At 47.1% G+C, this 17,980-nt stretch overlaps 1 protein-coding gene across 1 annotated transcript; it reads left to right on the top strand.

The window, feature by feature from the left end:
* The first annotated feature begins 10,759 nt into the window (after positions 1-10,759).
* LOC146756499 (obscurin-like protein 1) lies at positions 10,760-17,714 on the top strand. Its single transcript, XM_085524540.1, has 4 exons — positions 10,760-10,766; positions 13,000-13,275; positions 14,920-15,192; positions 17,236-17,714. Exons 1-4 carry the CDS (start codon positions 10,760-10,762, stop codon positions 17,682-17,684), a joined length of 1,005 nt encoding a protein of 334 aa, XP_085380666.1. The 3' UTR covers positions 17,685-17,714.
* Positions 17,715-17,980: the final 266 nt, after the last annotated feature.

The raw sequence follows: 17,980 nt of genomic DNA, 5'->3' as shown, positions 1-17,980 counted from the left end.
TCAGCACAGGTCAACCTGTAACCCCAGCCTTCCCCTATCCATGTGCAAACGCACACCCATTCACCACCCTGCCTGCTTTGCACACCCCCATGCACGCACTGCATCGTGTGCCCTCCTTTGCATTCACAGACGTGTGCCAACCACCCCTGGGAACACGTACGTGCATACACCTTCCACAAACACCCCTTTGTGTGCACCTGTGTGCAACCCAACTCCTCAGCACACGCACGTGTTTGTGCCACCCTGTCCACGCACTCACCACGTGCCCTCCAGCACCCAAGGATTGCAGAGATGCTCCAGACTGTGCCAGAAATGGAATCTCAGAGTGCTGGGACATTATTGATCACTAAGGAAAACACTTGGAAGCATATTCAATCTGCAGAAGCTGTAATTACTGGGCACAGTTAGCTTTCCTATGGCTCAGCTGGAGGAGGCGGGTGCTCTCATACATCTGAGACACTCGCACAATGTTGGGATCATTCTGATGGAAACTATGTCTTCAGATATCATGGTTAAAACCATCCAAGATGATCATGCAGAGCCTTAGCTCTTGAGCAGCACTTCTTCCCCACCCTTCACTACTCCAAGCAGCTCCAACAAACTTCTCAGAAGAAATCCAGGCCAGCACAGACCTGGCAGACCAGAACCAAGTGCAGCTTGTGGGAGGGCAGTGCCCACTCCTTGCTTCCACCCTGCTCCAGCAGGTTAAGGAGTCTGAGCCTCACTGGCCTTTGACAGCTCAAGACTTTCAGCACCTCATGCCAACATTTCTCACTAAGATACACCTCAGGCATTGAATTCTCTTCTCACTACCTCCTCCCAGTCCTCCCGTAACAACAGAAACCATTCAGATTCTACAGCAAACTACAGCATCTACCCTGCAAGAGCACACTGAACCACCTGCAACAATGAAACATGGTTTTGGAGAGTGGGTATGAAAACACACCTTTAGACAGCTGTCTCCCTGTAGCCAAAAGGAAACCAAGAAGGAAAAGAAAAGTCCAGCCTGAAACATGCCCATGCTACTAGCCCAGGTTTTTCACAGTCAATGCAGAATCCATCCTGTTCTTGAGGTAACAAATGACCAGTGAGTCTCCCGTTGCTCCACCCCTTCTCCTTCAAAGCCCGAAAAAGAAAGAATAAACAAGCAGAAGAAACCCAGACGTACCTTTCCACACACAGAGCAGAAAGTGGAACAGCAGTTGTCTCCTTCCTGAGACATGGTGGGGAGCATCCCAGAGGAAGCCCAAGTTCTTTGCTTCTCTCCACAGGGACTTCAAGCACTCTTGGCAAGAGCTGCTTTTGTTCTTTCTTCAATTGTTTCCATCACCAGAATCTCCTTTGGAAAAGGAACCCGAAAGAAAGAATCAGCAAATGAAAAAGAATGAGCAATAGCCACTTTACCAGCTTTCTTCTGACATGCAATTAAGACTCTTGACTCGGGCAAGGTCTTAAAATCAGCTGGTTACAAGAACTGTCCCAAAATATATCCAGCTTCTGTACAGCTGCCGTTATTTCTGACAGCATGTGTAATCACAGAATCATAGAATGGCCCGGGTTGGAAGGGACCTCAAGGATCATGAAGATCAATCACCTCCCTGTCCCTGCTGGCCATCCCCTCTTCTGATGGAGCCCAGGGGACCATTTGCTCTCTGAGCTGCAAGAGCACGCTGATGGCTCACGTTCTGTTTTTCATCCACCAGGACCCCCAGGTCCTTCTCTGCGGGGCTTCTCTTAAGGACTGCTCCTCCCAGGCTGTAGAAATGCCTGGGATTCCTCCAGCCCAAGTGCAAAACCTTGCACTTTGCTGTGTTGAACCTCATTAGATTCACCTAGGCCAACCTCTCGGTTGAGCTCCCACTGAATGGCATCCCTTCCTTCCACTGCGTCAGCCGCACCACTCAGCAAACAGCAGAGGGTGCACTCCATTGCATCATTGGTGTCTCTGATAACCATGTAAAAAAGCACTGGTCCCAAGACAGACTCCTGGATGACACCACTTGTTATCGGCCTCCACCTGGACATCAAACCATGAATCACCACCCTCTGTCCTCTACAAAACCTCTTTGTCTTCTACTCCTGCTGCAGCTGCAATGGCTGCACCAGCATGACTCACATGTTTGACAGTCCTCCAGCTCTGGCCTAGCCATGCACAGCAGCAGTCCGTCTCCCTCCCAGCTCACTCACCAGTGTGCTGCTGTGCCCCAAATTCAGTGCAGCAGCACTGAGAGCAGGCAGCACCCATCACCCTCCTCTAACTCTCTCTGCCAGCTGCGATGAGGACTGACACAGCACGCCCACCCCAGCCCAGCTTTTCTGCTGAGACACCTCCCAGCAACCACCCAGCACCAATCCCAGTTGCTGCAAGCTGTCTGAGAGCCTGCTGGAGTGCACTGACCATAACTTTGTGGGCCAAGCATTAAGCACACCAAGCAGAAGGGAAGCATTACTGGACATGGTGCACAGCAGGGGTTAAGACTGGAGGTGGTCAGGGCTGTAGTGACCATGCCCTCCTAGAGTTCCTCATCTCAAGGAATGTGGGCCTGGCAAAAAGCAAAGTCAGGACCCTGAGCTTCAGGAGAGTCAGCTGCAGGCTGTTCAAAGAATTCTTGCATGAGAGACACTGGAAAACTGTTTTTAGGGGTAAAGGAATGGAAAAGAGATGGTAACTTTCTCAGAAAACCTTTCTCAGAGCTGGAGCTCTGAGCTCCATCCCGACCACACGAAACACAGCAGAGGAGGCAGGAAAGCAGCATGGCTGAACCTGCTGGTTACAGGGAGCAACAAGAAGGAAATGGAGAAACAGTGGAAACGGAGACATGCAGCCTGGTCGCTTTGGTGGCCTTCTACAGTGGAGTGACAGCATCAGTAGGGAAAGGAAAAGCAACTGACATCACTCAGCCAGACTTTTGCAAGGCCTTCGATGTTGAGCAAGTTTCCTGTTAGAACTCAGTGTGAACAAATCTACCACTGAGCAACACCCTGAGCCCCCACTCACCTCAGCAGAGGTCAGCCTGCACCCCAGCCTTCCGCCTATTCTGCTCCATTGATGGAAGCACACCGGGCATCATTGCTACTCACCCGACCAATGATGATAGGGGCAGAAAAGGGAATTCCTCTTTACCTTTCAGATGAAAAATTGATGACTATGTGGAATCTTCCCAGTACAGCTGCGGGGCCTTCCTTTACTTGTATCCTGCTGCTCCGTGTCACAGTGGGAGAGCTGCTCTGGCCTCTCCTCTCAGCCTGTGCCTCCTGCAGTGTGAGCAGCTTTGTGGATAGAGGAGACACCCACACAGACTTGGGCCTGGATAGAGAACTGTGCCCTACAACATAGAATAGCCCTTGGTACATTTACATCACGCTCTTTTCCTTGTGTGTGAGCAATCCTTGCTCTTTTCAGATGGTACTATGAGCGTGTGACACCCCAAACACATAGTTAGCATCTGTCCATATCATTAAGGCTCTCGTCAAGGCAGTTATTTCAGCCTTCTGAAGGGGTAGTCCCCACGGCTGATGGTTGTGCTTCCATTCCCTGCTCAGTAGCAGTTACTGCATGTCCTGCCTTAAAGCCTCCTTGTCTCACAAAACTGCAGCTGCTGGTAAACCAGGCGTCTTCTGCATCTTCTAAGGGTTCGTCCTTCAGCTCCGACTGACTGGATGTAATGTGCAGCATCAGTTGTTTCAAAGCAGTGATGTCATCCTGGTTCTCCACCAGGGGAGTTCCGCTAAGGAAAGACACTGGGTTGGTAATAGTAGTTACAATTATTTCTATATCACCCTGCTCTACCAGGATGGCCTGGTATTTCGGGAATCTTTGGGGTGAAAGCCAATGTCCCCCTTTTGCCTCCAATACAGTAAACACTGCATGAGATATTAAAACTGGTATCCTTTGGCCCAGTGTAGATTGATGGGCTTCTTGAATATTGAGCACCAGTGCATCCTGGATATCCCTTACTCACTTCAAGCTGTTTCAAGTTTACCATCAGTCCGTAGCTGTGTATCCATGGTCGGCACCCTCCTGACATTCCTGGCAACGTATGGAGTTCCTTGGCAGTTTGCAGCTCAGGGGTTGAGCAGATGGCTTCTTTCTTGGCAGTCCTTAAGGTTCAAAGTCCAGCTGTCATCTCCTATCCCAAATACATCACTTGCTGCTGAGTTAGTTGTGCTTTCTGTCAACCAAGAAACTCAGCAAACTCTCAGTCTATTGTACACAGTCCTTTTGTTGCTGTGGCACCCACATGCTCCAGTAAAGTTCCACCCTGGGATGGAGGATCCCAGGTCTCAGGCTCACGAGTTGACCAGTTCTCAACAATCATTCAGCTGTTCTCACAACCCTGGGTAACACTGTCCAGGTTCACTGAGTCTCTTCTCCCTCTACTAGGGAGAACAGATACACGCAAGTACTCGTATGCTATCATGAGGAATCCAGTAGGTTACATTTAATTTAGAAGCATGATGCAATCAAAAGCTCGCTTAAATAAAAGCATAACCTTTTCTTTCACTCAAAATAATAGCCCAGAAAAAAATAAAAACAAAACAAAACCCTCATCATAATTGTTAAAGAAATTATCTACTAGATCTCAATGGAGAGTGGAGACACATGCTAGTTTTAGGAACACAGCACTTATCTCATTATCTGAATGCATCTCAAAGCATGCTCCTTGTGAAACTGTGAGAACTTCTATCATTAACAGACGTGTACCGTGCCCTGATATATGGTTAAACCGCTTGCAGTGCACTGTCAGATGTACAGGATGGCAGCTGTATGTGCTGTGACCAAATAAACCCCACACTGAAACCTTTCAGAATTTTAGGATCTACAAGTATTGCATTCATATTTAAAGTAAAAAATTCCTAAGCTACACATGTTCTAGGTTTCCATTTGTTAGATACAACATACCTTTGGAAGTAGGCGCCTGAAAGGATATGCCTTCTACTTGCTTCTCTGTCTGGCTCTTCGAAAAGAAGGCCTTTGGAGCAGGAAATGCAAAGGGCAGCTCATTTCTTAACGCTGACTCTGCATCAACATTCTCTGTGTTTGCACGCTTCTTAGATGCCACTTTTCTTGTCACTGGAGTTGACAGTGTGAATTCCATATCACCCAGTTGAGTATCATGCCTCGAATGCTGCCAGAGACGGAACAGAAGGTTTTCTGATCACAGCCGGAGAAGTTACTGTCAAAGAAATTCTAACAGCTGAGAAGGTCAGACACAATGCTTATAAAAATATCATACATTATTTGGCTATTGAACAAAACAGTTGAAAACTCTGATTCTCTCCTAGAATAAGTTCGTTTCTTATAGACTGTCAAACGCCATTTTTTGATTTGTTCAACTCAATTCTCCATTGAGGATTAACCCTCACCAGCTTATCTAAACATAAATATGAATTATCACTTGGTTTAGTTAAAAATTTGAATAATATCACAGTGGATTTTTTTGTCCAACACAGTAAGATTGAATTTCTTTCGGTACCTTTCAACCTCTGCCTACCTCCAGCCTAACTCCAGAATCTTATTAACTATGCCTTATCTCTTCCCATTGTGTTTTAAAATCCTCACTGACTCCTTTACTTGTTCCCTTGCTTGCTGTTTCTGTGCAAACCAAACACTGGAGTTAGGGATCACGTCAAACCAACCATGGCCTACAGGTAGAAGGCAACAAAATTTATGCTTAACATACTTCTTTGCTCTATCTTTATCTTCCTTTGGTCAAGGTCCACTAGATACTTAAATATGGAGTAAGCACTAGATACAATGAGAAGCAGATTTCTAGATTAAGAGCTGTATTTTTTCTGTAAGAAACTAGCTGTACATCTTCACACACCTGCTTTGTTTTCTGAGTATTTAGATCGAGTGGAGATTCTTCAAACACTGAAGCTACATCAGAAAATTCCATGGATCCAAACGCATCTGGCACATGGCTGCAGTCTGGCACATCTTCATATGCCAGAGCCTTTTCAGACAGAAATGTTCCATCGAGATTCTTTTGCAGAATTAGAAGGAGGATTTCATCAGAAGATTTCAACACCAAAGTCTAAATAAGATTGCTTTGCAAGTTCCAAACTATGGCTAACAGCTAGTGGAAGTCCACAGGCCAGCAGCACAAACTTTTATATTATCTTCTTAATATTCTAATTGTTGATATGATGTTCCTATCAAGAGCAGAAGGGAAATTACTCTTAGAGCTCAAGTCATCTTTCACAGCCTGTGTCAACAAGAGCAGCACCTCACAGCCTTTGGTTTCAAGACCCGGACCACAAGCTAGCTAATGATTTTACACAGAATTCCAGAGTTCAAGTCACTGTTTACATTAGGGCTGAAATTGTACTGAAAGCCTTCAAATTCATCACACTTAATTATCACTGGCACCACACATAACTCCACGTTACATATGTGATCACACGCAACCTGGCAACTTCAGACAATTTCCAAAGCACTCCACTTGCACTTGGCTACTAAAGTACAGAAAAAGGAATTAACATCAGAAATAGCTGCAGTCAAAACCATCTAAGAATCCAAGTCTCCAGGAAACAAGGAAAGCAAATCCTCTCCAGGACTGTGTTCTAAAAGGAAACAGATCAGAAAGGTGATTTCTTCCCCCCTTTGACCACCCACTCATGTAACGTCCATGTCATTTCTAAGTATGCTGCCCAGACCAAGACTGAGGATGCTTCAGAAGAAGACCTTCCCTGCTAAGCCAAACAGAACAAGTAAGGTAGCAAAATATGTAGAGCCAAACGAGGAAAGGTGCTCTAGGAAGGTAAGCATCACAAGAGACCAACAGGAATACTTACACAATCCAAACAATGCACAATTTCTGTTCCACAAGCTGCCAAGAGGAATGTGTGCAGTACTCACAGCGCACCATGTACACTGCTTACTGCAGTCATACTGCTTCGTAGGACCAGCCCAACTTACTAAAACATTTTAATGAGCGATCCGAACTGTCTGGATCAGCACGGTTCACTTGGAAGGGACCTTCACAGATAAACCTGAAGAGGTGAGGCGACTGCACTATCTAAACCTTAAAGCATATAGGACCTTAAAGCATAAGCTTAAAGCACAGAAGCATGACCAGCAGGTCTAGGGAGGTGGTGCTGCCCCTTCCACACTCCTCTCATTGAAACCCCATCTGGAGCACTGCACGCAGTTCTGGAGCCCTCAACACAAGAAGGACTTGGAGATGTTCAGGCAGGTCCAGAGGAGGGCCATGAAGGTGATCAGAGAGGGCTGAAAGCACCTCTACTATGTGCACAGGCTGAGAGAGATGGGGCTCTTCAGCCTGGAGAAGACTCCAAGGAGACCTTAGAGTGGCCTTCCAGTATCTGAAGAGGGCCTACAGGGAAGGCTGGGGAGGGACTTTTCATAAGGGCAGGTAGCAACAGAATGAGGGGAAATGGCTTTACATGGGAAGAAGGTAGATTAGGATTGGATATTAGGAAGAAATGCTTTACTGTGGGTGTGGTGAGACACTGGAGCAGGTTGCCCAGCAAGGCTCCAATATGATTGCTTTGCAAGTTCCAAACTATGGCTAACAGCTAATGGAAGTCCTTAGTCCAGCAGCACAAACTTTTATATTATCTTCTTAATATTCTAATTGTTGATATGACGTTCCTATCAAGAGCAGAAGGGAAATTACTCTTAGAGTTCAAGTCATCTTTCACAGCCTGTGTCAACAAGAGCAGCACCTCACAGCCTTTGGTTTGAAGACCCGGACAACAAGCTAGCTAATGATTTTACACAGAATTCCAGAGTTCAAGTCATTGTTTATGTTAGGGCTGCAATTCTACTGAAAGCCTTCCAGTTCATCACACTTCATTATCAATGGCACCACAAATACCTCACAAAGAAGCATTATGACACCACAAAGGGGCATTATGACGTCAGAAAGGGCATTATGACATCACAAAGGGCATTATGAATCACAAAGGAGCATTATGACATCACAAAGGAGCATTATGACGTCTCAAAGAGCATTATGACGTCACAAAGTAGCATTATGACATCACAAAGAAGCATTATGACATCACAAAGGGGAATTATGACGTCAAAAAGGGTCATTATGACGTCTGAAAGGGGCATTATGATGTCACAAAGGGGTGTTATGACATCACAAAGGGGTATTGTGACATCACAAAAGAGCATTAAGACATCAGAAAGGGGCATTAAGACATCACAATGGGTCATTATGACGTCAGAAAGGGGCATTATGACATCAGAAAGGTGCATTATGATGTCACAAAGGGGTGTTATGATGTCACAAAGGGGCGTTATGACGTCACAAAGGGGTGCTGGGAAAAGATCTCTGTGTGGAGATTGCTTCTACTAGAGGTAGTTCTATAAGACTGTTATATAGAGCTGTGCAGGGGCTGTAAATCTGTCTGCAGAGGGTGATGATCAGTTCCAAGTGTCTGCAGTCAATGCTCATGGACAGAGCCCATCCAACCTGGCCTTGAATGCCTGCAGGCCTTGAATGGGGCATCCACAGCCTCCTTGGGCAACCTGTTCCAGTGCGTCACCACCCTCTGAGCAAAAAACATCTACCTAAGATCCAACCTATACCTCCCCAGTCTCAGTTTTAAACCATTCCCCCTTGTCCTATCATTATCCACCCTCATAAACAGCCATTCCCCCTCCTGTTTATACGCTCCCTTCAAGTACTGAAAGGCCACAATGAGGTCTCCCCACCGCCTTCTCTTCTCCAGGCTAAACAAGCCCAGATCCCTCCACCTTTCCTCATAGGAGAGCTGCTCCAGCCCTCTGATCATCACAGTGGCCCTCCTCTGGACCCCCCCCAACAGCTCCACATCCTTCCCAGGCCTGGACACAGTGCTGCAAATATGGCCTCACAAGAGCTGAGCAGGAGGGGACAATCACCTCCCTCTCCTGCTGGCCACCCCTTTTTCAGTGCAGCCCAGAACACACATGGATCTATCTTTTCCATACGGATATTCCCATCTGTGTACATATATATACCACACCTACACCCCCACAATCTGCTACAACTCCATAGAATTTTCAAGGTTGGAAAAGACCTGGATGATCTTATGATCTTATGATCTCAGATCTTATGATCTGGATGATCTTATGATCATCCAGTCCAACCATCACCAATACTTCCCAGTTAAATCACATCCCTCAACACAACACCCAAACTTTTTGTGAACTTCCCAGGGTTGGTGACTCTACATGAGAGAAAAGGGCACTCAGATAAGGGATTCTGCATTTGCTATTAGCAGAGGTGGGATGAGACCGAGCACTGCCCCAGCTCCTGGGATAACGCAGAAGGGCTGAGACCTTCCAGCTGCTTCCACCCAGGGTCACACAGCAAAGCCGACCCTGCAGGAGTCTGCATCATTCTTTGCATGGCATTGCTAAGAGGAAGATCCCCCCCCTACCCTTGGCTCTACACTCCAGCTGCTGTCTGCCATCTGTAAAGCCACCACAGCTCTCCTACTGGAGTTCCCATCTGCACAGTGACAGCTTGGTTTCTTCTTACTGTCAAAGCAGCCACAGCCTCAGTGCTTCTAAAATCTCCCCTTTTCAGCTGATTTCCTCTTTCTGGTGGCTGGGCAATTCCTCCCTCTCACAGTCATCCCTCTGCCCCACTCTGTGCCCACAGACCCACAGAGGGCACACAGAGCCAGCCCTGTCCCAGCTGCTGCTGCTTCACATCTGACAGTCTCAGGAGCTGAGATCCAGGCCGAGACAGCACTGCCCAGACATGGTTTGTAGGACGTTTGTGATAGGAAATAGGGAGGTTTGTGATTAAACCTGCCCCCTAAGGAGGAAGGCAATGCTGCCTGCAGCCCCAGCAGGCATTACAAAACATCCCCATTTACAGGAGGGTTTTAAATAGCACAGTTCAGGAACTACAACTGCACAAATTCCCGCATGCCCTGGAATAAGTTTGGGAATGGACATGGTTCTACCACCTGTGCAATGCCATAGAAATAACAACCATCCACCTGTAAACCTCCATCCTCTCCCCTGCTGCACAAAGGGAAGCTCAACAGCAGTGCACAAATGTCCCAGCAATGTCTGAGCACTGCTCTGTGCATCCCAACCTGCTCATCCCATCCACTCCTGGCTGGGCAGCAGGATTGGGGTGGCACATTGCAATGGGCACAGAGGAACGTGGAAGCCCCACACATGTGAGGAAGGGGCTGGCTGTGCTCCACACTCACGTTATCAGACGTGATTTGCCCTTCTGTGGGGAGCCTCTGCTCTTTCCCAGCTCATCCTCCAGCGTCTGGGACTCCAGGATCTCATTCAGGCTGTTGTTGGCTGCGGGGCAGCTCCATGAAGAGCCTCCCCTCCACCGACCGGCACACAACAGCCGCTCCCGCGCACTGCGGCTCAGCCAATCGGAGCCGGCGGAGCTGCCGCTGCCCGATGGGACCCCCCCCCCCCACATATTGACCCCCCAGACGAGGAAGAGGAGGAGGAGAGCGACGAGGAGCTGCCGCAGGAGCTGACGTTGGGGCGGGGGGGCAACGCGGGGGAAGGGTCGGCAGTGGGGGGTGGGGGAGGGGGTGGGGCAGCATTACCCCCGGACCCCGTGGACCCCCCCCCCAGCCAAAGTGCTGCTCTCCGACCCCCGCGGGCTCTTTGTGCAGCCGCTGCCCTCCAGTTATAGGACCCCCCCCCCCCATATTGCGCTTTGCTCACCCCCACCCCCCAACTCCGGAACCACCCCCCCCTCCCCACATTGCCCCCTCCCCCCGGGTGTGGTTATGGGGGGGGGTGTCGACGATGTGCCGTAAGCCGCGGCGGGGTCGTGTGTCAAACCCCCCCCCCCCCCCCCATAAAGATGAATGGGGCGCTGTGTGGGGGGGGGGGCTCAGCCGTGGGGATAAAGAAGGGGGTTAATGGGGGGGGGGGCGGCGCTATAGGGAACGCAACTGATCTAAGCCCCCCCCCCCACATTAACACCCCATTGTGTGTGGGGGGGGTGGGGTGGGGCACCCAATAACCCCCCCCAGTGCCAAACAGCCCCAACCCCCCCCCTCAAAGCCGCTGCCTTACGCTGTGCCCCCCCTGCATGAAGGGGCCCCCCCCATCGATTGAGCCCCCCCCAATCCCATCTATAGTTGAGAGCTGTGCTTTTTGTAATCCCCCCCTTTTAAAGCCCCCCCCCCCCCCAATGTTGTGCACGTTGTGCTGCCCCCCATGAGCCCCTGACCCCCCCCTTAAAAGATGGGGTGTGGGGGGGTGGTCTCGTACCCCCCCTCCTTTAAACGATGGGGTGTGGGGGGGATTGTCACTGCCCCCCCCCCACCAAAATGGACACCCCCCTTTTAAAGGATGGGGTGGGGATGGGGGGGGGGTGAAGGTGGTCTCGGCTCCCCCCCATTAAAACGGACCCCCCACCCCTTTAAAGGATGGGTGGGGGTCAGTTATGGGCCCCCCCCGGCGCTGTGTATGTATGTGGCCCTCTCCCCGATTTCCCCCCCCCCCCGTGTCGGAGTGTGCTGGGAAAGGATCTCTGTGTGGAGATTGCTTCTACTAGAGGTAGTTCTATAAGACTGTTATATAGAGCTGTGCAGGGGCTGTAAATCTGTCTGCAGAGGCTGATGATCAGTTCCAAGTGTCTGCAGTCAATGCGCATGGACAGAGCCTGTATCTGGAATTCCCAGGGGACGTGCACCTTGGTAAGCACAAAAACCCCATGAGCAGCTGTGTTAGTTCCCTAAAGATGTTTCCTTTGACTTTAAGGATAGTAGTGCATTAACACACCAAAGGCTTTCCTTTATTCCTAGTTCTCCTATCTCCTATCAACCTCCAGCTACCACTGAAGTGATACAAGTTCTGTTTCTGTGACAGAGACATGAATATCCTTATCTTTTGATATCTCACATGTGCAAGAGGCAGAACTTTCTGTAACAGATCTGAAGCATAGAAGTGCTTCTTCCAGCACTCATGCAGAGGGAGAAGTAGAAATGTACCTATGATTTAATCTTCCATTTCTAATTGAGATACCAGACTTGCATCTCAAGAGCATTAAGACATCCATGTTGTTCTTCCTCAGGACCAGTCCTGGCTGTGAAATCCCCCCTAACAACTGGTGAAGCTGTACCTGGAGGGGATGCCATGTTTACTATTGACCTTACAACAACGTGTTGCGGCACTTGGTACCTCAGTGGTAAAGTCTTACAGGAAAGCGAGACCTGGATCATCAAGAGAACCCAAACTACTCACAGCCTAATCATAAAGAACGTCACCAAGAACGATGATGGAGCAGAAGTGAAATTTGTTGCCAGAAATGTTGATGTCAGCAGCAAGATGAGAGTGAGAGGTATTTGCTTTGATCCATCTCCTTTCCTCTTACAGTCAAGGCATAGTTGCTGTGATCTGATGATTAGAACTGGGGCTGCAGGCATTCACTGACTGTACCAAATACCTGAAACTGCATCCCATGGACTGACGTGAGTCCTGGTAATGACCTAAACATGATAGCACTGAGTGTAGGGTAAGCCAATCTACCCAGCTGCTTGGTATCTGAACCAGATTGCTTCATGCCAGCTGATGAACGTCTGCAGTTCACAGCTATTGGCCAGTGCATTCAGTCAGCAGGTTTACCACTGCATCACCATAGAGCAGTACTTTCAGCTCCAGGTTCAGACAGCTTTTCTGATTGTGCCGGAATGGGTTAGAAGTAGGGGAGCAATCGTTACAATAGTATCTCTATCAATCAGCTTTGCATGACAAAGTAGAACAAATAAACATTCATGATGGGAGTTCCTGTTTGTCATTGGGTGGAAACCTCTGCAGAAGCATGTTTAGAGCATTCTTAATCAGTAGAAGGAGATGTTTGGTTGATTTTTACTTAGTAAATCCGGCAAGAAGACCAAATGAAATATCTTGAATTGCTCAGCACTGACACAATGATGAGTGCAGGAACAGAAGGTGATACTTTTTCAGAGATCTTGCAGCAAACATTGACCACATTAGCCTGATATAAATTGAAATAACGCGGCCTTTGCTCCTGACAGGTGCTGCAGTGAGATTTACCAATAAGTGCAAAGATGTAGAAAAGATCTCTGCTCGGCTGCGTGAGGAAGCCAAACTGCAGGCTGAGCTTTCAGACACAGGCGCTACTGTGGAGTGGATGAAGGATGGGAAGGAGCTCAAGGCCAGTGAAAATTATGAACTGCAAATTGTGGGGAAGAAACACACCCTGAAAATTCACAACGTCTCAATGGATGATGCTGGAAGTTGTCAGTGCTTCTGTGAGGGGGATAAAATGCTCTATCAGCTTTCACTGAAAGGTATGTGACAGTCTGGGCTGTGCTCTTCCTGCCCAGGGCCAGCAGACTGCATTCACCTGACTCCCCGACAGTCCAGCTGTTGTCAGACAGCATCTGGGGTGTTTTCAGTGGCTGTTTTGACTTGAACTGGCCAATCTGCTTTGTAGAGCCATTTGATTTCTCTGTTGTGTCCTGTGATTCGTCCCTAAGATATAGAGGAAATCAAGGGAAAGATAGGAAAAAGAGCATCCCAGCCTTCCTGCTCTTCTGTCAGGGTGGCCACAAGAAATGATGTCAACAGCTCTTTTTGTAGCAGTGATCCCAAATGTAGAAAACACCTGTGAAGAGTCACAGGGACTAAATTGATGGAGAGCAGAACTTCCTGCCAAGGCTTGTCAGCTAGTCTTAATTTTGCTTTTCTTCTCTCTCTTTGTCATGTTAGCATAATATTTCATACTGGCAGGTCTGCCCACAGAATTAACTGGCACAGGCTGCCCAGGGAGGTGGTGGGATCCCTGGAGGTGTTCAGGAGCTGTCGAGATGTGGCCCTGATGGATGTTATCAGGGGGCATGGTGGGGTGGGTTGGGGTTGGAATCAAAGGAGGACCCCCATGTATTTCATCAGGAAGCACTACTGGTAATAAGACCTTTGGAGCAAATCCTGGTAGGGCCACGCTCAGCTGGTCCAGTCCGGAGGCTGTTTCTCCTTACTGCAGTATCTGCAGTGAAAACCAGCAGCTGCTTTTGTGTGGTTGGGCTCACATCCAGCAGTGGTGAGGGGACTACAATGATAAGAGACAGTTCCTGAAAAAATGAATGAAATTTGACTGTATGATAGGATGGAGTTAAATGTATTGACAGGATCTCAGTCATCCCAGTGTACATCAGCTGGCTCTCGAGCTCCTAAATACAGGCATTCTGTAGAACGTTGTTGAATTTGTATTATCCATGCGTGTTCTTGGAACTGCAGAACAAATGCATGCATAATCCAGACTTTGATTTTAGCAGCTCTGACTGCGCTGTCTCAACAGACCCAACTCAGTTGTGTGCGCTGTTTTGAAATAATATGTTAACAAGAAGTTGGAAAACAAGCTCAATTACCCTCAGTAAAATAGGACCGTGGACTTAGGCTTAAACTTTTGGCTAAGACAGTGGTGAGATTTTGAATCTTTGGAGTGAATTATTCCACTGTGTGTTAATAGGGGCCAGTTTTATCATCTAACTTTTGCGCTCCAATTAATTTCCATAAAGGAATTCTGTTTTTCTTTTCAGTCCTAAGTGATATCTCCATCTTTTAGGCTCGATTTGTTTGCCAGGGGGTTACAGTGCAGTAATAGATACCCCCTCCATTGATTTCCTTCTAGTTTGCTTGTTCCAATTCTTTCCTCAGTTTTCCTATTTTAGACATTTTCTTGAAGCCTTGGGCTTCTTCCTTTGGCTCTGTCCCCTGTCCAGTGTATGTCCTTCAACTTGTGGAGATAAGGTAATCTGGTACGTGGTTTATAAAAGCTGCCAATTTGCCAGCTTCTGAATTAGAATCTAGCAATTAGAACTAGGATTAAACGTGCACGTTTGATCTTATGATAAATGAATGCCTCATGGTCACCAATGTCCCTGCAGTTCTTTACCATCATATGTATTTTGTGTGTCCATATTTTGTTTCAGCACTGGCAAACTTCGTAATCAAAGAGACAACTGGAGGAGTAATCAGGGCCGTTGCTGTAAAACAAGCTGAATTTGTTTCTGAGACCTCTGAAGCCAATGTCATGGTGAAGTGGTACAAAAATGGCAAAGAAATCACGACCAGTAAGAAATTCACAATGGAAGATAAAAGGAAACTGCATAAGCTTGTGGCTTCAGCTGTAACGAAAGAAGACGAGGGAACATACATCTACACAATTGGAGATGACACTCTGATTTTTGATTGGAAAGTCTCAGGTAAGTTTGTGAGGCAAACATAGGATCACAATCCATGTAAAGCACTTCAGACTTAATTCATTTTATTTGTCCAACGCTGTGGGTTTCCAGTATTTAGGACAAAGATTGCATAGCTCTATTGAAGCAATTCTGACCTTCCTGTTGTCCCTATGCAAATCCACAGTATGAGCAAATAATCTAACTGTGTTGTGATGAATTCGAGACAGCCTTAGCTCCAGCTGGGGCTGGAGTCACGACTTGAGCCCTGACATCTGGGCTTCATTCATCTAGTTCATGTATTGCCTCAGCATTTACATCATCTTTAAACCTATGACTGAAATGGTCCTAAGTTATTAGCATGGGAATCCTGTCTCCTCTTTGGACAAATTAAACTCCACATTTGGAGAGTTGAGTGTCTCCTGCTGTACCCGAAGGACACTGTGATCTCTGAGGTGTCTCCCTGAGGTGCTGTAAGCACAGCCATTAGCTCATAATACAAGTAAAGCACTGTCAGGTCAAGCCTGGAGGAGTAATGCTTGTCACTGACCTGTTCCTGTTCAGGGTGGATGGAGGGTAAAATAACACAAGAAATTGTCATTGAAATTCAAGATCTGTGAAATTCAGCTGGTTGCATTCACAGAACCTGGCGTTAAGATCTGTTTTCTGGTTTATATCTTGAGCCTATTTTCCATAACCCAGTCCTCATTTATGAACTGAAGCTCTACTGAAAGCCTTTCGCTGTGTATGCTCATGCTGCAGTGCAGCGCTTGTGACCTTTAACAGCACATTCACATTCCTCTGATCACAGGATCCTTAAGGTTGATTAAGACCCTCTAGTCCGACTGCTCACCCATCACTACCATGATGCTCACCATCAGCTAGCTAAAAACTCAGCAGAGATGATAGATCAAGCACAACATTGGATTTGGGAGGGCTAGAGATTCCTAAGATATTGAAGGATTGCTTGCAGGTGGTGTTGGCTCAGGTATTCACCCTGCATCCCACCTCCTGTTCTGTTTGGTTGAGAATCATGCATTCTGCAATTTCACTTTGTAATTCAAAGACCCTGGCTTTATCTGTTGAAAAACTGATCTAAAACAAGCCAAGAAGACTCCATTGGAACTGGTTGATGCAGAACAAAGGCATCCCCAAGGGACAAGTTACACTGTTTGATGAACATTATTGGATGAGAGCTAAGCTAAGATTTAAAAAGTTCTGGGGCTGTCTCTGAGCATCAAATACAGAGGAAGCCTGCATGATTCCCTGAGAATGGATACCTCCTACTTTGGTGTAGGGTTAAGGGAACACTAGCAGTAACTCATCACAAAATGTCACATGGCTCAGACAAAAAAGCCATCAAGAGGGCTTAATTAGGAGCACCAAATGGTCACAAGATGGTCTTAGGGCAGGGAAGTAATCTATGTATGTGATATTGGTTGGTGCTATTAGTTCTTAACAGCTTGACTCTAGAGGGACTGTTCTTCTTTGGTCACCTAGTTTTAAAAGAATAGATGGCTCCTGTCACAATTTTTAACGAATTATTTATTTACTGATGTCATAAATGTGCCTGGCATAGCAATTGGCCTTGTTATATTCAGTGAATGAAAGCAACAGTTGTTGCTCTAAGAAATGCAATACTAAGCTAGGTCTGCCTGTAGCTGACAGCCATCAGCTTGCTCCTCAGGCAGGTTCTGTCTGGATGGAATGAAGGGCATGAAATACTGATGTGCTCATCAAACGCTGCTTGTTAGCTTAGAGACAAGGTGTTAAATAGGTTTGTTCATGTATTGCAAATACGTTACTTAGCTGCCTTCCTTTTAGCTTCAGAAGAACATGTGCAGAATACAGAATTGATTAAAAGAAATAAGAACTGTCTGCATAGAACTTACTCTTTCCTTACACAGGAGAATCAAGCAGATGTTTGTATGTGAGTACCTCCAGAGGTGAAACTCGATCACCCAAATGTAATGAGCAGAGACATTACAATCAGCTCTAACTGTATCTTAATGCTGTGCTGAATAAGCCTGAGTCAGGATGTAAACCACTTTCTCTTTTTTTCTTCAGATGAAGCCATTAATTTTGTCAACAAGCCCAAAACGACTCCAGAAATATCAGTCAGTCCTTCTGAAGACCTGGAGCTGGTGTGTGAGGTGTCAGCTGCAAGCGGAGCTTTCATATGGAAGAAAGATCAAACAGAGGTGAAGCAGGACCAGAGGACAACCATCATCTCCCAGGGGACGCACCGCAAGCTCATGGTCAAAAATGTGACCCTGAAAGACCAAGGGAGCTACAGCTGTGAAACAAAAGATGACAAAGCAACATTCCAAGTGAAAGTCAGAGGTGAGAAAATGCTTGGAAACCCAGAGATAAAGGAACGCTTCATTTGGTGTGTCTTGCATTTGGAGGATCAACTGACAGCCTCTCTGGTGCAAAACACTTTGGCTATAGGACTTTCTTTGTCATCTAGTGTCATAACAACACTTTTCTACATGTGCTTTTCCATCCAGGAATGAATTACTGCAACAAACAATTGGCAAGGAGGGTAACTTGTGCAGCTCTTGTAGTCAGCTGGTGTCTGCAGGGTTACAGTGCAAGAGCACACCAGGCATGCAAGGAGTGAGAAAAGGGGAGGTGTTTGAAGAGATCTGGTTACAAAATTTGAATGACACAATGAGGTGGAAAATGCCACTAATCAGACTCATAAATGGCCTTGTCTCGCTCCAATTTAGGAGTGAGGCAAAGGTTCTTTTAATAATGTTATGCCCGGCGTGAGATTAAGAAGAAGAGCATTCAAATGTTGATCCGACCA

The sequence above is a fragment of the Coturnix japonica genome, chromosome 27, assembly GCF_054131305.1.
Source record: "Coturnix japonica strain WE chromosome 27, WE-NBRP24, whole genome shotgun sequence".
Classification (NCBI taxonomy): domain Eukaryota; kingdom Metazoa; phylum Chordata; class Aves; order Galliformes; family Phasianidae; genus Coturnix; species Coturnix japonica.
Note: the sequence above shows the minus strand (reverse complement) of the source record. Positions and strands in the feature narration are given on the sequence as shown.

Coding starts and splice junctions, on each gene's coding strand:
- LOC146756499 (XM_085524540.1), top strand. Junction 13,276..14,919: donor CTATCAGCTTTCACTGAAAG/GTATGTGACAGT, acceptor ATTTTGTTTCAG/CACTGGCAAACTTCGTAATC. Junction 15,193..17,235: donor TTTTGATTGGAAAGTCTCAG/GTAAGTTTGTGA, acceptor TTTTTTCTTCAG/ATGAAGCCATTAATTTTGTC.